The 21,994-nt window shown below is 43.2% G+C and overlaps 1 protein-coding gene and 1 long non-coding RNA gene across 6 annotated transcripts; one reads left to right on the top strand and one right to left on the bottom strand.

The window, feature by feature from the left end:
- The first annotated feature begins 37 nt into the window (after window positions 1-37).
- On the top strand, window positions 38-17,021 carry ZGRF1 (zinc finger GRF-type containing 1). 5 transcript variants are annotated; one of them, XM_069012476.1, is made up of 27 exons: window positions 38-113; window positions 986-1,101; window positions 1,222-1,302; window positions 1,423-1,479; window positions 1,929-2,114; window positions 2,500-3,171; window positions 5,594-5,692; window positions 6,440-6,545; window positions 6,627-6,733; window positions 6,937-7,081; window positions 7,839-8,497; window positions 9,565-9,703; window positions 10,118-10,302; window positions 10,424-10,611; window positions 11,162-11,301; window positions 11,379-11,525; window positions 12,154-12,268; window positions 12,395-12,654; window positions 13,126-13,285; window positions 13,912-13,989; window positions 14,137-14,284; window positions 14,566-14,693; window positions 14,972-15,095; window positions 15,382-15,558; window positions 15,682-15,816; window positions 15,922-16,183; window positions 16,647-17,021. In XM_069012476.1, the coding sequence occupies exons 2-27, from the start codon at window positions 1,081-1,083 to the stop codon at window positions 16,760-16,762; spliced, it is 4,635 nt and encodes a 1,544-aa protein (XP_068868577.1). In that variant the 5' UTR covers window positions 38-113; window positions 986-1,080; the 3' UTR covers window positions 16,763-17,021. The 5 variants fall into 5 exon arrangements, with proteins under 5 accessions (XP_068868577.1, XP_068868578.1, XP_068868576.1 ...); XM_069012477.1 differs by lacking the exon at window positions 38-113 and adding an exon at window positions 298-433; XM_069012475.1 differs by lacking the exon at window positions 38-113 and adding an exon at window positions 298-503.
- LOC138109310 (uncharacterized) lies at window positions 16,074-21,521 on the bottom strand. The gene is made up of 3 exons (XR_011150394.1): window positions 20,513-21,521; window positions 16,463-16,603; window positions 16,074-16,152 (listed from the first exon to the last, which is right to left on the bottom strand). It is a non-coding gene; the product is annotated as an uncharacterized lncRNA (long non-coding RNA).
- Window positions 21,522-21,994: the final 473 nt, after the last annotated feature.

Below are 21,994 nucleotides of genomic sequence, written 5' to 3'. Positions count from 1 at the left end.
TTCCTCCTCGCGGGGCGTCGCGGCGCCGTGACGTCAGGCGGGACGCTGCGGCGGGAAGTTCGGAAAGGCGGCGGCTGTCACCGTGATCCCGATCCCGATCCCGGAGCCGCTGGGTAGGAGCAGGGTGTGCGCCCGGCCCCCCGGGAGTGGCGGGGGGCTGCGGTGGCCGTCCCTCGGGGCACTCCCCTGGGAGGCGGCGCTGGCGCTGAAGGGAGCGCTGGTGAATGAAGGGCTGGGAGAGGGCTGTGTGGAGGCAGCGGCTTTGACAGCGGCGTGTCCGTGTGTTCGGCGCGTCCCAGTGCCCGTGGCATTCCCTCGGCACTCATCCTAAGCGTTCGCATTGATCCAGCTGCTCTAACAACTCGAGGAATAACTCTGTCCCAAAAGCGGTGGCCGTTTCCAGGGAGTTTCACCTTATGAAGCACCCAAGGAGGTGACAGCCATAGGAAACAGCGCGAATCTTTTCCCTTTTCGTCGTATAAACTGTTTCTCACTAATCCAGGGTATATAGAATTTTATTTTAAAATTTATTGCGGTCTAGCTTTAAATATGCAAGGAGGTTTGGCTTCACGGGGGGCTGGTTTGGAGAGTCAGTTATTTTTTGCATGAGTTAAACATGCGTGACCAACTCCACACCTGTGACAAAATCCTTCTGGTGATGGCTTCTCTGGTTTTCTTTTTGGTTTTTTTTCAGCAAGTAAATTTTTAATTCAGGTAATTCTGAACAAGAGTATTGAGAGTTGCCAGCCCTTCATTTAAACAAATGAATTCGCGTAAAAGCTAGAAAATATCTTGACATCTCTTAAAAAAAGCGATTTTTTTTTACCAGCAGTCTGTTCGATTGGTTTTGAGGTTTCTCTTTAAAATGCCCACAGCAGTTTTACCCCTGCTTTGATATCTACTGGTTTGATACTGTCTTGCATCTAACTCTTTTCTTTTGAAGGGGAAAGAGAAGTAATTTTTTGTCCACACCTTTCCTTCACAGTTCTGGTGCATCCTGAACGTTTCCCTGTCTCTCAGGCTGTGCGAAGATGTGGATATCTGTGAAATAAGGTGTTGGATGACTGTGTTGCCAAAACAATGGCCTCTCAAGAATTTACTGTGAGTGATTTTTAACACTCTGTACAATTAAGTAGGAATAACTTTAAAGACTGGAGCTGTTGAAGTATTTGAACATTTTCTTACCTGTTACTTTTTCAACATTTTACCTATTTAAAACAGGTATTATACACTCACCAAAAGATGAAAAAATCAAAAACATGGCAAGATGGAATTCTGAGGGTTAGAACTGGCAGAAATCAGGTGAAAATTCAGACTTAACACTGTTGGATTTAATATCATCTGCTACTGCTGGACTGCCAGTGGCAGTCTAGTTGATTTGTGAAATAACTGCTTGTTTAAAATCTTATTTTTATATTGCAGGCTACCTTGTTTGATGATAAAGGACAATGTCTGGAGAGTATTTTTATAAAATCTCAGGTATATTTTGTTTGGAGTTGTTATTTTTATATCTGATTATGGTTTGTCTTTCAGGCAGCATTTCAAACACTTGTTTGGTAGCTAAAATAGTAATTTTTCTTGTTGGTGGTACAAAACTCTGCTACAGTGCAAATAATTGAAAGGGAAAACAGCTTCTATTTATTGATAAATCTTACTGTTTGTGCAGAAGGTTTCATGGAATTTTTCTTCCTTTGGGGTAAAAACAGAGTATTACAGTGATATATGAAAAAATCATTGAAGCTAAGTGCTAATGCTTTTTAGAATATATGTATAAGTATTATATGGCATCTATGATATAGTAGGTGTAAGTACCTGAATTTTTTACATGTAAGTACTTGAAAGACTATATTTATTTAAAATGATTATATCTATATTTTTGTTTCTTATATAGTACTGTTATGTACACACTGCTGCTCTCTCCTTTCCAGGTGACTCCTGGAGATGATTTAGAAAGTGAGCGATATTTAATCACAGTTGAAGCAGTCAAAGTGAGTGAAAAGCCTTCTGAAGATCAGCCAAGGAAAGCAGAAACTCCAGCAGTGGATAGAAATGGTGTAAAACCCAGTCTTCTGCCCCCAAGACATCTCCCTGTTGGCTTGAAAAGGAAGTTTACGGTGCGTTTTTGTTCCAAGTTTTTATGTCTTGTATTTACATGTATTTTAAAACACAAGGGACACATATTCTCATGAATGGTAAATATATACATCATTTCTTCCTGCTCCTTTTTTTTTTTTTTTTTTTTGAGCTATAATCCAGAATGTGTTCCCTGTCAGTGTTTTTTCCACACTTAGGAAATTTGGTTTAGCAGGATTGCTGTTGCTGAGCCTGCAGTAAGAATCACAAGGGCTTGAGGTTTTTTTCTATGCACCTGTGGAATCCCCATGTGGATTTGATCAGAATATATTTTCAGGACATTTGATCAGAATATAGTTCATGGAGTGTGCCCCATTTTCAACATTTGATTACAAAACATGGATTAATTTAAAATTTCTCTCCTAGGGGTTCCAAGGGCCACGCCAAGTTGAGAAGAAAATACCAGCAGTGGAAGATGAAGAAAAACCAACAGTGTTGCCTTTATCTAAGCAGTGCCAAGGGAGTTTTCCATCCCAGTTTTATATCAGCTCTCCATTATTCTCTACGATTCGCAAGAAGGATGCAGAAACATCCTCTGCAGGCTTTCAGGAAGAGGGATGTAAGGACAATGGCAGAGAGAACATGTCTATGTCCTCACTGCTTTCAGCTCCATTTACTGACAGCTGTGAGGAGACTGAGAAGGAAAACTCTGATCAATTTGTTGTGAAGCCAGAATCTCCTCTCCTTACTGGGCTCACTGGTCCCAGGGCAGTGTCCCACCACATCAGGAGCACAGCACAGATAATTGCTCTCCTGAAGTCTAAACCAGCGCAAGGACACAGAGAGCAAACATCTGGAGTCACAGGTTGTCTTTCCACATTTCAGACAGCAGAAAATGCAGATTTAAATGACAAAAAAAGCCCTGTCCTAGCAGCTTTTTCAGGCAACCCTGCCAAAGGACTTATTCCAGATAGTCAGCGCCTGCCTTTTATGCAGGGCACTGGAAGTGATAAAAAGGACTGGAATGCTGAAATGCTTCCAAATTCAGCTGAACAACCTGGTGCTGAAGAAGTCACAGGACAGAGACAAGACAAAAAGGTAAATAATTTAAGTCCAGGTTTACAAGATCACTGCGACACTGATAGTTGCTTCCTACCTGAGTGCACCGTAAGTAGAATGAGTGACAGTCAGTTTGTCCCATCCTCAAGAGACATTTCACGTCCAGCAAGTCCAACCACCTTTGAAAACAATCCCTTTGGATACAGGGAGCAGCATTCAGAGACTGACAAGCTTAGAGAGAATTTATCTGTAGAGATGCAGAGTGAGCTTCATCCAAGACAAAATTCAGAGGGAGTGTCTAGTGACCCGGAGCTCTCTGGGGATGTGACATTGACTGAAGCTGGAGTTGTGAAGGAGGAGTTCAGTTTGCATGGCAAAGACTGTAGTTCAGATGAGGAGCTGATGGAGGTTAACTTTAGCCTAATGGAGACTTTTGATTTTAATGACACAGACAATGAAGACGTGTGTGAAAGAGAAGTGGAGGAGCTCGCTGAGGGAGACACGCCTTCACAGAGCCCAGGTTACCTGCAGGGAGAAGATGTAGCACAAGATGCTGCCTCGAGGCCTCATTCTTGCTGTGAAGTAGAGACACACAGCAAAAATGAAGTCAAATGTTCAAGTTTTGATGGAGATGGGGGTACACCACCCCAGCTTTGTGACAATGATGCCAGGAGAACTGCAGAAGACTCTGCAAACGAGACCACAACTGAAGTGGAACTTTTAAGTGATGGACACAAAATAAAAGAGATCAATGAGAGTCAATCAAGTTTTGAAGCCACAAACAATGAGGAGTATCTGGATGGCTGTGCAGCACTCACCATTAGTGGCACATTATGGATAAGAAACCAGCACTCTGATCTCTTGCCTGGTGACACCAGTGTTAATGAATGTCACCCTGAAACCAGTGTGTTTGAGGCAACTGGAAGTATTCCAGATATTTCTCCCAGCAGAATGATTTCTGCCATAGACAAAAAGACTGAGGAAGGAGTTACACAGTTTGGGTGCATGGAATCCCCAGATGTTGGCTCAGAGCACTTCTGGGGTACTAAGAGTGATGACATTAAACCAGGTAGCCCTCTGCTGGCTTTGTCACAAAAATCAGATCCTTTAGGAACAGGTTATTCATCTCCAGAGCAAACAGCAGTAGGAGACACTGAGTTGGAAAATGCATCTCCTGAAGCCTACAAAGGTGAAACAATAGGGGTGGATTGCCTGAAATGCACAGCAGTGGCTGAGAATTCCTCAGGTCTCCCAAATTTGGTGAATGATATCGCTCTTCTGAGAGCTTTGACTCAGCATAGCACAGCATTAGAGAGCTTGCAAAAGATGGAGGAAAGTAGCAGCATGTTCTGTGAAACAGAGGCTTCTAAGGAGACACTTGAACCCCTTGAGAAGGATGAAGGTTTGGTCAGCTTGTATTTTAAAGTGAATTCTGTGTGGCTGTAGCTGTTTTGACTTCTGTACTCTCATTTCTCCTCATATTTAGAAATGCTCTTGGAATGATGTGTTATGTAGGTTCCCTTGTGCAGTTTTTACTGTGTAAAGCAACATTGTGAGCTCCACGTCTGTCTCTGTTTGCTCTCATTCAGTTAAATCTTAACTGTGCAATTCATTGCATGGGTAAGGTTTGCGAGACCAGTAAATATTCAGATGTTTTCAGTTTAAAAAACCCAGACTGTTGACTGTAACTCACTGTGCTTTTCCATCTCTTGTAGCTACAAAAGAGTTTACAGAAATGCCTTACTCAGAAAGTTTACAGGCATCTTCCTGTTCATACTTTGATTCTCCTGGCCTTATGGTAACCAATTTTTGACTACATATATTTATCTGTACAAGATAAATTCATTTGCCACCTGGCTCCTGGAATAAAATTCTTGGTTTATGGAACCATAGAGGTTGAGCTACAAATTGCTTAGAGGCATTGTTTCTGAAGCTGGTAATAAACAGAGGATGTCCTCTTGCCAATATTCAGGAGGCCTCATGTATAACAAGAAACTTAATGCAAATTTTACTGTTTAGTAATGTTTAATATTCCATTAATATGTCTGGTACTTCTCCTTCCCTACCCCATCTTTTACCACCTATTTTTTTTTCACTGTCATTTTAAATACATGGCTTTCCTTGGAATTTTAGCATTCAGGTTGAAATACACTGGGACAACTGTTTGTGTTTGATGGTTTACATTGATTTTTATCCAGTGCTGTTAACAGCCTTTTTTCTTTTTCAATCCATCTAAAGCTTAAAGAAAGATTTTAGATCAAATCTTTCTTTTTTTCCTGTCCTGTTTGAAAAGCAAATATAGTTTCTTATCCTGTCATGGATGGTCCTGGCTTCCAAATAAAAAGGCTGTAATTGAAACTGCTTCCTTTGTATGAATACAAGACATTTCTTAGCCTAAATTTTCACTTTAAATGGTTATTAAATTGTTAGACTAATTAGGTTCTGATACTTTTCTATGCAGCCCAACTCTGTGGACAATTTATTACAGAAGACAGAGGCCTATATTGTACCAATAGCAGCAGCCCAAAGAGACCCTGGGACATCTGACTGGCAACCAAAGGTACTGTTTCTGTACAACTGAAGTATAATTAACAGTGTTTCCTAAATTTCAGTTAAATGGTTTGCTAATTGTAATATATTACAATAAGTCCTAATAAAATTTTAACCAGTTCTCATAATTTTTAGTACAGTTCACTGTGGGAAGTTTCCCAGGGAGTGTTTTAAACTCAAATTACAAGGAAAAAAACCCAGACTTTTTTGTTTCTCTTCTGTAGTTCCCACCAGATTGCTTTTGTTGCACGTACACAAAGTACCTATGTAGATAGTTGCAGAGCAGTTTTCATTTCCTGTTAGTGATAATTCCAATGCCTTGTGTAGCCTGTTGCCTTCCAAGGGCACCAAGTGAAAGGATCAGCAGCTAGTGAGGTCATGTTGAGAGCTCCATGCTCCCAGCTAGGATGGCAGCAGCACCTGGAGAACATGGACTTTGCAGCTGAGACATTTTTCTCACCCCTCTTTTCAAGGAATTATGACCTTTATGGCTTCAGACAGGTAAAACATCTTTTTGTTTAGTTATCCGTACTAACCTTAGTGCAAGAAAGTATCCTGTCAATTTAGGATAGAAAATAGTTCAGTTTTAGACTGCTACAATCATAGCAAAATCAATTCTTTTTACTTACCTTTGCCATGGAGCTTTGTAATGTGTGACTTGGTATTTTCTGCTCCTGTGATCAGCTGCACTTTGAAAAAAGAAGATAAACAGTTTAATTCCTAACAAGCTTTTGCTTATGGGTTTTTTTTAATAAAGTCTCCAGGTTCCAGGAGCCTTCATAATGATGATGTTGATGTTATCAGAGAAGGGAATTTTCAAATGAAGCCTGATGTTATTGAAGAGCCAGGAATAAATGAATCCCGTAAGTGAAAGTAAAAGAAGAAGGGCAGTGATTGGCCTCAAAATTTCTGCATTACTTCAGTGCTTCATGTGTTTTTCCTAGTACTGGCATTGGATGTGTATCCTGAAGTGCCACCATGGACAATGTCAGGCTCACCCTCACACTCTGACCTGAGACAAGCTCAGTGGACTGCCTGGGAACCTGGCAAGGTCTGGATTGACTGTCTCTTGCAGATATTTTTGGTTTTATTTCCTGTGTGCTCGTGGCAATTTCTTATTTTTGAAGCTGTTTTAGCTCAACTCTGAGAGACATTTCAGTTGTTTAGAATGATGAGAGGGAATAGTGGTAAAAGAGCTGTAATCAGGGGTTTTTTTCCAGTCATTCACCAGACATGTTAATTCTTCACCTGTAGATTTCATCAGCACTGACTTCCTCACTTGATCCAGACTCTACAGCTTCTCCAGCTTCAGGAAATGAGGAGACTATTGGAGACATCCGGGAGCCCCTGACATGTGGGTTCTTACCAAGTGAACCAGAACTCCCAGATTTTTTTTTCAGTAAGAATTTACAGTTTATACTGGCACTTCACAGTGTTTTAGCTGGAAAATCTCTGAGCATGCTTGAAGCACAACAAATTGGGCTATCATAGACAGTTACTCTGCCAATTATATTCTCCTAAAAGAGACTTCAGTAGAGGGATTTAGTTTTATTTTAAAAAATCAGCTTCTAATCGGGGGGCAAAAAGGCTGTAAGATAAGCTTCTAAATCATATTTAGGTTTTTATTTACCTACTTTTCGTTGTCTTCCATATTCAGCTGTCCTTTGACCCACTTCATTTGACACCTATCAATGACTGTAACTATTGATAGTTAATTTAGTCAAAAGGATGCTTTTTGGTACTAAGAGCTTATTAATCTGCATTATTTAATATTAATTCATAGTTTTGTGGGTTATCCTTTGGAAAAAGCAGCAAATGTTAAACTGGGTGTTTTCTAGTTGGCAGCTGTCAGTGACATCAGATTAATGACCTCCAAAACACAGCCATGTTAAATAACAGTCTTTTATAGAAACAGAGTGGCTGCATAATGTGTTCTGAATATGGGGATTTAAAATAATTAAAATTGATTAAAAGAATCACACAAAATCCATCATGGTGTTTGGAGTTTTAGTGTAAGACTGCACAGGCACAATCCAGAGAGCTTCCCAGTTAGAAGACAGGATGTAAAAGGAAGAACTTAGAATTCCTTCCTTATCTTTTTGTACACCTGAAGTGCCATCCCTAGGTGCTAGAAGTAAGCTGTAATTTGCCCACAGCCCGGGAGAAATCCAGCTCTCCAGAGGAATGCAGCCTCCCAAGATTCAAGCCCATGGTGAAACCACGAACTCCTTTTGTCACTCTTCCTGTCGCCGAGGAGACTCCTGACGTGCTTTACCCCACTGAGAGCGAGGAGGTCCAGCGATCTTTGGGCTCTTCAGGAGGCAATTTGTGCAGCGAGTCAGTGGCATCTCCTTGGAGTGCTCCTGGCCCCGAGGACAGGAGTTATGAAACCTCTGTGTTTGGGGAGTACACAGAAGACAGACAAAGGGGATCTGTACCACCAGTGCTCCCTAACATGACTGCCCAACACAGACAAAGCAAGTGGCTGAAGTATCAAAACAGTGCTCAGTGTGATTTGATCCCTGAAAACAGCGCTGACGGGGAAGAGAATGATGACATCTGTGCCCAGAGTGTCCTCAGAATGCTGCCGGGTGACACAGGAGAGGGCAGAGCCATGAATCCAAGTGCTCCCGGCTCTGCACTGCTGCTGCCAGCCGGGAGCTCACCTGGGGAACGCTGTGCAAACAACAGCCACCCAGATCTGGTTTCAGAGGGGAAGGTACTTTCCCTGCACTTAAGGCAGACACCTTTGGCTGCAGCCACACAAAAGGTGTTGAGTCACCTGAGCTGCCACAGCAGAACAGCAGACAGCCAGGTGTGTAACTGTTCAAGCAAACACAGCTATCACTGACACAAACACATTTCTCTGGCCAAAGTGACTGCATTTATCTGATTTCCTGCAAGATGTTATCAGTATGATGCAATGTTTCTACCACTAGTGACAGAAAAACATGTATTTTTTTAAGTCCCGTGACTAATCCTTTGTAAAGGTAATTCCTTGGCACACACAGTGCCAGATTTAAATTTTTAATCTGAATGTTGATGGCAGGAAGATGAAAGAAAAGCTGTTGGGCTGTTTTGTCATCTGTAATTGGTAAGAAATTGTGTGCACAAAGAGCTTTTCTTAATTGTGGTATGAGTATCATTTTAATGAACACCTATTTTTGCTTCAAGGCATCATCTCTGACTTCAAAATATTATAAATTCTTTCAGTTTTAGTTGTGTAAAAGTCAAGTTATGGCTTTGAATAAGCACCTAAAAATTTAGCACAGCTGTTTGTGACCAGTAGACAGATGGAGTAAATTGGGGGGAAACACCAAACCAACCACAAGTCAGGTTGTTAAAGTTGTCAAATGGTTTTGAGAGTTGAAGAAAATGTTGGCTTTTCCCTTTATTTTAATGTTTTTTGGTTCTTTAATACTGTCTGTCCAGTACAGTATTTGTGTGAAGTAGAGGTGAGGAAATAACTAATATATTTAATATATACACTGGTATACACACTGTGTGTGTTTTTATAAAAATATATATGTGTATATATATATGTAAAATCCATATATACTGGACTTAAAAACCTTATGAAGACAGTTATGATTAATTGATTTCTGTGCAAAAATGGTGTTAAAAATGGGGTTTATGTGCTCCTTTCCCATGCCTAGTGGTGAAAAACATGATTTTGAACTACACAGTTTTCTTTAAAGCCTTTGGAAGTATTATCTGTGTTATTATAAATGCAGGCTGTTTGGCAAGGGGCAAATTTTAATCTCATGGTGCATCCTAAATGGCAGCCCAAGCTCTAGGGAAATGTATTTTTACGAATCTGCAAAATTTGTCTCATTCAAGGTCTTGCAGTTTTTAATGGTTTCTTTTCCTGGGTCTTTTTAGGACATAACAATTTCTGAGTTGTCTTTTCCTCCTGTGGATAAAGTGAAACATGCTAATCTTCCTAAAAGAAAGATTTCCATCCCAGCTGTGTTTCAGTCTCACACTCACTACAAACAGGTTTTTAAAGCTGCTCTGACAGGTAAGTCTCACACTGTGCTCTGTGAAATACTGTCATTTTTAAGCATTGCCCATTAGAACAACAGGGTACATTTGATTTTTTTATATATATACTGAAATATATTCAGTCTATACCCAAAGATTCCATGTACTCCCCAACATTGCAAAGACAAACCAAAAGGACAGTACACTTCTGTTCAACTATGTAACCTCCTGCAGTTTTCCTGTCTTAAGATTCCTAAGCTTTTTTTTCCCCCCTAAGTTTTTCCAATAAGTGGATTTTGCAGGTCATATGGTTTCTTTTAGAATTTAGATTAAATATTTTGATTCGGGATGGAAATCTTCCAATGAAAATACACTCGTTTGAGTGTTGTGTACCTGTGTAAGCATTTTAAGGCTGTGCTAATGATTCTGTTGTTCTCCTTTCCTTACCAAGAGCAATTGAACATAATGCTGTTTGAGTTGGCCCAGAGGCTGCACAATGCCCTCTCCAAAGTGGATATATCATTTTACACTACAGTGAAGGACGGGCAAAGCCAGAGCCAAGGAAGCTGTGCTCCACTCTGCAACCACATGCACCCTGCTAAGCTGGTGATGGTTAAAAAAGAAGGTCAAAACAAGGTGCTGTTTATTCCTTGTGTTTTTACACTTTTGGGGTGAAAGTGTTGGTCCACTGCTTTCTCTTTTCTTCTTGCTTGTTTTAGTGCTCATGGACTTTTTTTTCCCCTCCCTTCCCTTGCAGGGTCGTTTGTTCTATGCCTGTGATGCCCCAAAAGCTGAGCAGTGTTCCTTTTTCAAGTGGATTGAAGATGTGAACCCCACACAGACAAAATCCAGACCGAGCGCAGTGCTCCATGATACGAAAAGTATTGGGACATACCTCAGGAGTCAAAAGATTGCTGTCTATGAGGAATGTCAGCTTTTGGTGAGGTATCCTGAAACGCTGTGCACTTCTCTCAAGTGCTGTGTGAATTCAGGGACTATAAATATTCCAGTAGCTTGGGATTTCAGCAAGATTTAGCACGTTTTCATTATACTCGAAGAGTAAAGATTTCTTTCTGTAAAGAAATACAAGAGCCAAATTAGTGAAGAAAAAATATTGATAGCAATGGTATTTCTTTTTAGCAAGAATCAAAACTGCTGACCAGCAACTTGATCAAATGTTACAACTGTTACATTTGAATTACTGTTCATTTAATCGTCACTAAGAGAATTTGATTTAATCTCTACAAGATTCTAATTCTAATGCCAGAAGTCATCTCAAAGGCTATTCTGTGCTGTTAAACTGTAGAGGAAACAATTTAATTGTGTCTGAATATGAGGGAATTTTGCAGTCAAGATAAATGTATTTAAAACTTGTTAATGGAAGATGATGTACAACCACTTGGTCCAATCTGTGGAGGTTTCTTATTTTTGGTGCTGAATCCAAAATGTGTCGATTGTTTACATACTTTTTTTTTTTTTAATTACAATTTCCCAGGAAAGCCTTTGAAATTCCAACACAGCGGTATAGTAAGTTCAAGAAATTTATAAATACACCTGCCAGCTTTGATGGTGATTCCAAAGCCAAATTATACCTGAAACTAAGCAGAAAGGAGCATTCTTCTCTCTACAGCAAAGGTAAGCACATCTTAAACATCAGATTTAAAAGGTGGCAGTAGGAGAAGCTTATGAGGACTCTGTGGTTTTTTTGGCAGATGACATCTGGGTTGTTTCAAAGACTCTGAACTTTGATCCCATCGATACTTTCATTGCAAGCAGTGCTTTCTTTGGACCATCCTCCAACAATGAAATAGAATTGCTACCACTGAAAGGCTACAGTCCCTCCAACTGGAGATCAAACAGTGAGTTCCACAGCAAATCATTCAGAATTGTGGGAAACAACTATGGAAAAACCCAGCCAGCCATGAAGAATGAGTTTAGAATTTCTCAAATCTTGCACGTGATTTAATTCACAGTATTTTTTTTCTTGTATGTTTGAATATATAAATTGAATACAGTTGGTAATACAATTAAACCTGCAAAGTAGCTGGTAAATTCCAAATGGGTGGGGAAGAAATAATATATAGAAAGTAGTAATAATATAATATAATATAATATAATATAATATAATATAATATAATATAATATAATATAATATAATATAATATACAGTGCAAATTGACTGTCAGAGTGTAAGTAACGGGAATAGGCTTTTACTGTCCTTGAAAAACAAAATACAGAAACCTCAAACACCTCACTGGAAAATTTATATTCATATAAAAAGCCATGTATTAAATCTGTCATTCTGCAAAAGTTTCTTGGTTTTGCTGTTGAATAGAGCTAAAGCTTTGGGGTTGTTTTGTTTTGTTAATGAAGCAGATAGAATCACTTAATTACTCTTCTGGCATTTTATAATTCATTTATTTAGCTGCTTTGAAATTACGGCTCATTTAATTTCTTTCTCATTTTATTTTTCTGTGGCATTTCCAGTGTGTGTTCACGCCTTGCTGGTTTGTAATGCCAGTGGTGAGCTGGCAGCCTTAAGAAACATGGAGGAGCACTTCAATCCATCCACGTTACCACTAATCCCATTTCTCCTGAAAATGTGAGTTACTGTTCTGTGGTATTGTGAGCAGGTCATAAAACAGCAGCAGTTCAGTGTAGGAATATCAGAACCAGGAGATACAAATTATATCATATCACACCTTTTGGCTATTTTTTGGTTTCTTAGGAATTTTAATTCTGAAAACACTACGAAAAGAGTGAACAAAAGGAAATTTACCCCACCTGCCACGAGCCTGAAACACTCAATGATGTCTGGCCCTGTGAGCTCTGAAGTGGCAATGGGAGTGGCTGAAGAGATGATCCAAAGGTTCTCCCTGAACCCAGACCAAGCAACTTCATTGATTCACATAGCCCAGATGATGACCTCCTGTGAAAACCTCAAACCAGGAGAAGGACATCAGAGCTTGCCCATCACAATCATACGTGGTACACAGCCAAGAATTGTGACATTTGCTGCTATAGCATCTTTGCAAAAATGCTGATTAATGTGACATGCCATTAATATGAAATGCCAGAATCAGCCCCTCTGATAATGACCTTGACATTAATACATCCATTCTGTCAGCACAGAGCTTTTGCTCCTTAAGTTTTCATTCTGCCTTTTGCAGGATTTCACAGAAGCATGAGAGGTTTTTCCTAGAAATACTTATACACAAAATCAGAGTTATTTAGTGTCTTCTGCTTCTTTTTTTTCATATTAAAAACACTTTTTATCACGTGTTTATCATGTTTTTGTAAGTGTAAGGTAACTGGTTACCCCTGGATACTGGGAGCTGCTGAAGCAAGCCCATGCAATGTTTTTATAGGAATCACAGCATAACTGAAGTTAAAGGAATTGATTCAAACTTTCTAGGAAATTTTCACTCATAACTTGGGCTTTTTCTTCCAAAATACCAGGTGTTTTTGGAGCTGGCAAGAGCTACCTGCTGTCTGTGGTGATCTTGTTCCTCGTGCATCTCTTTGAAAACAGTGAAGCTGTGCAGGGTCCAAGGGCAACTCCATGGAAACTTCTCATTGCTTCTTCCACCAACGTTGCTGTGGACAGGATACTGCTGGGGTGGGTTACTGAGGTTTTTACGGACTCTTCTTCCAAAAACTATAATAATGCACTTACATGGTGGTGATAATTGCGTTGGTATTTCCTGTAAAACACATCAAAAAGATTGATTTCTTTCCCTAAAAAGTGCCGCACACAGGCTTTAATTTTATCTCAGCTCTTTTGCACAGTTAAGAGAGTGAAAGCTACACAAAACATTTACCGAAGACTAATACTAGGCTTTACTCTCATCAAATTTACTATTAAAATGCATCATGACAAAGTAATACTGCTCAGGAATCTTTGAGATGTAGCAGTAGGGGAAGGAGTGGCAGAGAGAATCAGATTTGTGAAAATTCAGCATGAAGTCAACATGAAATAAAAAACTCATGGTTTGGAAGGAAAAAGGAAGGGAAGATACATGTGGAAGACTATGAGGGGGGAATCATCAAGGCATTAAGCATTTTTGAGGCAAATCATGATGAGGTAATTTATTTTGATTTTCTTGAATTACTGAGGTACTTCATCCCGTTAATCAACGAAGTTTGTGTTCCTCCGGGTTCTGATGTGTCTTTTGAAACCACTTCTAAAGTTTTCAATATTTCTTTTTTCCATTTCTGTAATTTTTATCATCTCTTTCTTTAAAGTCTGCTCGATCTTGGATTTGAGGATTTTATAAGAGTGGGAAGTATAAGGAAAATCACGAAAGCAATTCTTCCCCATAGGTAAGAAAACCTCTTTGAGGGACCTGAAGCAATTTGGGGTATGTTAGCACATTGTTGTAAAGTGATGTTATGTATGAAGTATGATTCTTTTTCCAAGCACTGCTATTTTCAGTTACTGTAATGTATGTTACAAAATCTTCTTTGAAGTTTACATGCAGGCTCAGGAAATGAAAATGAGCAGTTGAAAGAGCTGCTTGCTCTCATGAAAGAAGATTTGACTCCAGCTGAAAAAATATATGTCAGGAAGAGCATTGAGCAGCATAAACTGGGGACCAATAAAACTATTCTGCAACAGGTACAGTCAAAGAGATGAGATGGGAAAGCAGGGATTTGCTGTGTCTTATCCACAGGGCACAGCAAATGGAAACTGGGAATCCCCTCTCCTGGTTTTGAAAAATAAAGTGATTGTTAGGTTTGATTCCACAGGTATAGCTTAGTGTCTTATTTCTAAAAATAAATTTAGGTGTATTCTCCTGCATAGAGGAGATGTGCTGCACAGAGATTAACTTTGAAATGATCTTAACTTTGAAATGATCTTAACTTTTTGCCTACCCATTTTCTCCTTGCTCATGGAAGGTGAAAGTGGTTGGAGTGACGTGTGCTGCCTGCCCCTTTCCTTGTCTGAACGCGCTGAGGTTTCCCGTGGTGATGCTGGATGAGTGCAGTCAGATGACTGAACCTGCTTCTCTCCTCCCCATCGCCAGGTACAGCCTTCCTGTGGGGCTGCAGCAGGGACACAGGCTCCAAATAGTGCCAAACTCCACACCTTTTCAAGGACATGAACCCTGAGGTCTCGCCTTAGAGAGCAAGAAGAGTGATTTCACATTGAGGCCTGCCCTTAGGTGTTATTAAACTGGGGTGGAGAAGGGAGGCTGATGGGAAGCAATGTGATCCAGAAACACAGCACACACTTTGGTTATGAACAGTTTAACATCCTTTTTAGAACACTTTTCTTTCCTTGTTTTTTCACTTTCTTATTTAGGTTTCAGTGTGAAAAGCTTGTCCTTGTTGGAGACCCCAAGCAACTGCCACCAACTGTTCAAGGGTCTGAGAGTGTTCATGAGCAGGGGTTGGAGCAGACTCTCTTTGACCGGCTCTGCTTAATGGTGGGTGCTGCTAAACACACCTTTGGAAAAGGTGGAGAGTGGAATTGTAGGTCCACTGAAGTCACTAGGGGAATTCTGGTTCGGCTATCAGAGGATCAGTGTTTCAGCATTGCAAAATATCATAAAATCACAGAACGGTTTGGGGTGGAAGGGACCTCAAAGGTCACCTAATCCAACCCCCCTGCCATAAACAGGGACACCTTCCACTAGACCAGGTTGCTCCAAGTTCCATCCATGTGAACACTTCCCACTTCCCAGTCCTAATGTCTCTATCCTCGTTCTTTAGGGACATAACCCAATACTTCTCCGGACACAGTACCGCTGTCACCCTGCCCTCAGTGCCATCGCCAACGAGCTGTTCTATGAAGGGAACCTCATAGATGGGATTTCTGAGGAGGACAGGACTCCTTTATTGGAATGGCTTCCCACACTGTGCTTTTATAGCGTTCATGGCATGGAGCAAGTAAGTTCCTCAACACTTTTATACTTCTTACATAAGAAGTCAATACTGTAGTTTTTCCTCCATTCCATTTCTTTTTACATTGTTGGTGTGAACTAATTTGGGAATCTTTTTCCCTCTTTCCAGATTGAAAGAGACAACAGCTTTTATAACATGGCAGAAGCTCATTTTACAGTCAAGCTCATCCAGTCTCTGATTGCAAGTGGAATAGAAGGAGCTGCTATTGGAGTGATTACCCTTTACAAATCACAGATGTATAAGGTTTGTATAATAAATCAATAATAAAAATCAATAAAGCAGTTTTCTTAAATGTACTTGTACACTGAGTAGCCAATGTCATCCCCTTCCCTGTTTCTTTGCCCACAGATTCAGAATTTGCTCAGTGGGGTTCACTCTGAGGCTTTTGAAGTCAAGCCTGTCCAGGTGTCCACGGTGGACGCGTTCCAAGGCGCCGAGAGGGAAATCATCGTCCTGTCGTGTGTCAGGACGAGGCACTTTGGGTTCATAGACTCGGAGAAGAGGATGAACGTGGCACTAACGAGGGCAAAGAGGCACCTGCTGATTGTGGGAAGTCTGGCCTGTCTGAGCAGGAACAAGCTGTGGGGAAGAGTAATTCATCACTGCAAAGGTAGTAAGTTTCTTTTCTGGGGTTTTTGAAATTGTGCACCTCATTTTCTTTAATTAGACTATGTATAATACACTTCAAGTTTTATATACATTATATGTGTAATAACATATAAAATATCTGGTATGTACACTAGAGCAACCACTATATTCATTACATATAAACTCTAATTTTTAATATTACACAGAATATCTAATGTATCGCAGGAAAATGCAAGAATGTGCAAGTTGCATGTTTGCAGTTTTACCTGCAAACTCTTTTTATCCAGTAATGGGACCTTACCTGCTTGGCTGACATCAAAGAAAGCATCTTGTTAGTGACTGAATTCCAAGGAACCATTTTCCAAGCAGAAATATCACAGCCCGTTGGTCCTCTTGGGGAAATAGATGGTGGCATTGCCAGGGGCTGATTCCATGATGGATCCTGTAAAGAGAGATGTAATTATCCTGTTTATTGCTGCTTTTAGGATGGGAAAATGGATTACAACATGCAAGCCAGTGCGAGCAGCAGCTAAATGACATTCTCAAGTCTTACTTGGAGAATTGGCAGGAAGAAGAACTGAGTAAGAAAAAGGAAAAATAAAATAGGTGTTGATTTTATGAACAAAATATTAATTGTTTGTCTGTAAAAATTACCAGAGCTATTGCTAATCTAGTATTTATTTAATGTGGGATATTTTTGTTTGGATCTCAGTGCACTGACACTTCTGCTTAAAGGACACTGATACTTGTGTTTATGTGACTAAAAATGAATAAAGTGACTTCATTTGGTTGATAACCATAAATAGAGTGACTTTAGCTGCTTGAAAAGTGACATTCTTTTATGCTTACAATGTATCTAATTGTTTTAGTGATATTTCATTGTTCTTCAGATTAAACAATATGGTACTTCAGAACAATTCTGTCACCTGCCATATTTACAGGTAGGTCACATCCAGGAAGGAGCTTGGCTAAAACAATTAAAAGGCCCCTTCCCAAGCTCTTGGGAAAACCTTAAGCACCTTCCAGTGCCTACAGGGGCTTCAAGAGAGCTGGAGAGCAACTTGTCACAAGGGCATGGAGTGACAGGACAAGGGGGAATGTCTTCACCTGCCAGAAGACTGGTTTAGCTGGATATTCTTTGCTGTGAGGGTAGTAGTGAGGCACTGGCACAGGTTGCCCAGAGGAGCGGTAGCTGCCCTATGCCTGTAGGTGTTCAAGGCTAGGCTGGACGGTGCTTGTGAGCAGTGCTGCGGTGGTGTCCCTTCTGACAGGTGCCAGACACCGGGAATTCCCCATTTGCTTCCCAATTTTCCTGATCCCGGGTGCCTCAGTCCCCCGCGGGTCCCGCCGCCGCCAGATGGCGCCGCGCGCTCGGCGGAGGGAGCCGCCCTGGCGGTGATGCGCCCCTCCCGCCATCCCGCCACTGCGGCCGCAGCACCGCTCCGCCCTGAGGGACAGCGCCGGCTCCTTCCGCCGGGGGAGGGCTGAATAGCGCCTTTAAATTACTGCTGACACCTCTGTCCCAGCTCCCTAAAATCTCAATCAACAAGCCATTAGAACTCAACGGGAGTAAAACTAAATCCTCGTTTAAGTGTATTTATCCGCTCTCTTTTCTCTCTTTCAAATGCTAAATCCATTTCAGCATATGCCCCTTCTTTCTCTCGCCTTTCTCTAAAGACTGGCAGCCCGCACTACTCTTGTAAATATGAAAGATGCTAATCATATGACATATCACGTCTCAGTCGGAGCCTGGAATAAAGCCTTGAGATTTGGGATCATTGCCTCCAGACAACAGCTTCATCAGCCGGAAAGTTGGGTTTTTTTCTCCTTTCCTTCAACTCTCAATCCCTTCTTTGTCTGAGGGAAAATGCAGCCAACTCGAGCCACCCCGGCCATATGGTTCACTCTGTGTTTTCTTAGTTGAATCCTGAATTGTTTGTGACTTGCGAAGGGCTTTTTTTTTTTTTTTTTTGGAAGTGTGTATAAAGACATAGAAGAGGCTGCCTGGACCAGGGTGGCTCTGCAGGATAACTCCATGTTCTTCACGTGTTTGCTTTCAGCCACATCACCACACAGTCAAAAAGTATAAACCTGCAGACACACTTTATACCAATAACCTATTCCAGGTATTTGGTATTTTTCCCCTTCTGGGCAAAAATATCCAGGTGTTTTTCCCTTTTCTGATGGAAATCCTTTCTTGAAACACCATTTGTGTCTACTTACCTCTGTAATACAGAGTTATTGCTCACTGGCAAATCCCTTCTAGAAATGCCTTGACTAAGAGAAGCCCCCAAGTATTTTGAGTAAGGAAAAGTGGCTTTTAAGACTTGTATAAATTAGGAGCTGAGTGAGTTCAGCACACCTGAGTTTGGATATCCCCCTGTTTGATAGCCAGCCTGCCAAATTTTCTTTCTCTCTTTCCTTGCACAACCCCCCCCCCCAAAAAAGGCCCTTTCACCAAATCATTAAATTCTACAGAGGTGGTCAAGCTAGTCCTGCTTTTCAGGCGTTCAAGAAAGAAAAGGGTCCTTGAAGTTTAGAAGATGCCCAAGGAAAACTCATTGAATGACATCAAAAGAATGAGTTTCCATAGCTGTTGAAGCACGAGAGCCGTGTAGCTGCACAAAGGCGGGTTGGGGCAGTGGGACTGTCCCACTGCTCTATCCCAGCACAATTGGGTCACTGAAATAGGGAATTAATTACCATTGGAGAGTGGGCAGCCCATTCACCACTGGCTGAGTTTTATTAAACGCCAATATAAATAACAAAACAACTCTTGTGGCTGCACTATTCCTACACGCCAAAGGAAGGATTATGTTGGGGATTAACATCTTAAAGTCTATGAGACTTTCTGACTCAAGGCTCGGAGCTGGTAATCGTATTTGTCTCCTGGTTCAGCGATTAGTGCTCTCCCTCGCGCACCTTCGCCTGGATGGCCAATGTCCCTTTTTGCAGGCACTGGGTTTTTCACACAATCGGCTGTTCTTTTCCCCACATCTATAGAAAAGAATAAGAAAACTGAAGCGTGTTCACGCGATCCTCAAGCTTCTTCTCTTCTTCATGGGAAAGGAGGGCACCGGCGGCCTTTTTTCACAAGGGGGGGGAGGCAAACCCTCTTGGCGGGGGGGGGCCCAGGACTGCAAAATCGCTCTGCAGGCCTGCACCTGCCATGCAAATCTGTCGGGAACAATCGGCCCCCGACGAGGGCTGGGGTGGGGGGAGCCAGGGAAGGATGCCGGGACAGCGCTTATGGGGGGACCCCTCCTCGCCTTGATCCCAGAACAAACCCCAAATGTGCTAATACAGCTTGGGAGCTGGGGGGCTGGTCCTCATCCTGTCCCTCCCTGTGGCACTTTTCACTGTAGTGTGCATGGGGTGTTCGGGAAGGACATGGGGCACACACGCCACAGTACTTTTGATTTCTCCCCTCTGCAGAGCACCCCAGTACCCTGCTGGTTGGGGACATATTCTCACACCCCGTTTAAGAGCAGAACCACCCCACTCTCAGGGTTTGTAGGTGCTGCCCAGGGCTGGGTACCACAGGATTCAGGGCACCCTGGTGTGTGTGGGCAGCCCTGGGACCCTGAACCCTTAGGACACCGCAGGGTTCTGGGTGTGAGTGAGTCAGGGCTGGGAGGGGTCAGGCCACCCTGTCCCCACAGCTTTGTCCCCACATTTCCCGGGATGTCATGCCCCTCTTCACCTGAGGCAGGCTGGCCATTAATGCTGGCTCTCAACTTGTGAGGTCGACGTGTGGATGGGCTGTGCCCAAAGGTCTCTCAGCAACACAGACCCTAAACTTTTAGGGCTATCGGGTCGCCTCAGAGTTCAATCTTCTTACAGCAAACAAAGCCCTTCTGAAGGTCTCCCCCTCTCCCCCACACGAGCTCAGCGTCCTTTATTTCTGGACTGTGTGTGATAAGCTTAAATCATTGTGCTCCCATTTCTTGATCGTTGCCTACTTTGGGCTTTTGTTCCCTAAAGTAGGATTGAGTCTGGCAAAGGGGCTGAAGTTGAACAGTTTGACCCTTGGAGGACAGTTCAGGCAGTGGGCAGCGGCGGCAGCAGCATTCCTGCTCCTGATCTCACTCCCTCTCCCCCCGCCACCTCCTCTCCCCACCACTCTCGGCCGAGCAGCTCGGCCCTTGCTCTGCCCACAGACCACACAGGCGCCTGTCGAGAGCTGTGAGGACTTGGTGGCCAACCTGTCCTCGGTCACCCTGAGCTCAAGCCTACAGAAAAAAACCACTGCATGGCAGGGGCTGGCAGCAGGAGTCGTGGCACCTTTCCAGCTGAACCCCAGAAAGGCACCACAATGGCTTATGCACCCACAGCACTGCCTCTGCCTCACCTCTCTGTTGCTTTCCACCAGCACCAGAAGGACAGAAATCTCGGCAAGCAGGGTGGTGACAGAGGGATGGGCTGGCCCTGTCACTGGTGGACTCTGTGCCTTAAGGTGCTGAAAAAGAAATAAAGCCCTTTTGTGTCACTCTCCCGGGATGCCAATGGGACCTGTGGGTCTCCCCTTTTTCACAAGGAGGTGAGGGGATTGTTACAATGTTTAATAGAGTCACAGAGATACTGATTGAGGCACCTGCCCGGCCTCGATTGCGCCCAAAGGCCACAAACTCAGAGGGCAGCAAGAGCGAGGGACTGATCTGGGTGTGAGTTTGTGGTGTGCTGAGCCTGCAGAGGTTTCAGCTCTTTCATCTGTTTTGGGCTTTTCTAGTGGTTGCAAATACAATTCTGTTGCAAAGCCCAACTCCCCCAAAGTGCCTTTCTGGTGGTGTTTCCATATGGAGAGGAGAGTGCACTGGGGTTTCAGTTTTGGATGTTCTCACTGTCATATCTTTGGCAAGAGCTTGGAGTGACAGAACAAGAGGGGATGGCTTCACACTAACAGAGGGCACAGCTGGATGGGATATTGAAAAAAATTCTTCCCTGTGAGGGTGGGGAGACCCTGGCACAGGTTGCCCAGATAAGCTGGGGCTGCCCCTGGATCCCCGGAAGTTTCCAAGGCCAGGTTAGACAGGGCTTTGAGCAACCTGGGATAGTGGAAGCTGTCTCCAAGGGGTGTGTGGAGCAGAGCTAGCCTGCCGCCCCTATGGGCATGTCACCAGGTTCTGCCATTCCGGGGGCTTTCTGCCCTGAGAAAGGGCTGGAAGAGAAGAGTGGTGAAAGGGAATGAAGGTTTTCCTGGTGCACTGACAAGTCGGTGTTTTGGGGTTTTTTTCATAAAGTCTCCTCCAGCCAGTGTTGTGCCTGTGAGTTGTATTTGACAGCACTGAGCTGCCCGGAGCGCAGGGCTTTCCCCCACTTCGCGTTTGCCCTGATGCAAAAGGAGCAGCCGCGTGCCCGGAGCATCTCCCCATCAAGCCATGTACGAAACCACGCACCTTTACCACAGCACCGAGTCACCCCAGAAGGCGAAACCCTCCCGGGAATGAGAGGGGTTGAAGGGGAGCCCCCCCCATCCCTCCCTCTCTCCCTCCCTTTCCTTGCCGGGCCCGTAAATGAAGCGGCTGAAAGGGAGCCGGCCCCGGGCGCGCGCGTGGCGTGCGGGGCGCGGGGATTGGCCGCCTGCGCCTCGCGCCCCCCCCTCCCCATTCATTAATAAATTAGCGGCACGCTCCAGCCGAGCGCGAGGCGCCAATGGGGCCCCGGCGGGGGGGGCGCGGCGGCGCCCCCGACAAGAGTCGCGGGCGGGGCGGGCAGGGCGAGGGGGACCCCGGGGGTAGGTTTGATTGTTCCCCGCGGGGTATATAAGGGGTGTTAAGGAGGGTCGTGTGCCAGACACGCAGCCCGACGGGCCCCGGGCGCCGCTCCCGCCGCC

The sequence above is a fragment of the Aphelocoma coerulescens genome, chromosome 4 (genome assembly GCF_041296385.1).
Source record: "Aphelocoma coerulescens isolate FSJ_1873_10779 chromosome 4, UR_Acoe_1.0, whole genome shotgun sequence".
In the NCBI taxonomy this organism is placed as follows: domain Eukaryota; kingdom Metazoa; phylum Chordata; class Aves; order Passeriformes; family Corvidae; genus Aphelocoma; species Aphelocoma coerulescens.
This window is presented reverse-complemented; position numbering and strand designations above follow the sequence as displayed.

What these genes read in the sequence shown, in the direction of transcription:
- ZGRF1 (XM_069012476.1), top strand. Translation starts at nt 1,081, where the DNA reads ATGGCCTCTCAAGAATTTACT. An exon ending in ACTCCCAGATTTTTTTTTCA is followed by an intron (nt 7,082 to 7,838) that starts GTAAGAATTTAC and finishes ATTTGCCCACAG; the next exon opens with CCCGGGAGAAATCCAGCTCT. An exon ending in TTGACCGGCTCTGCTTAATG is followed by an intron (nt 15,096 to 15,381) that starts GTGGGTGCTGCT and finishes CTCGTTCTTTAG; the next exon opens with GGACATAACCCAATACTTCT.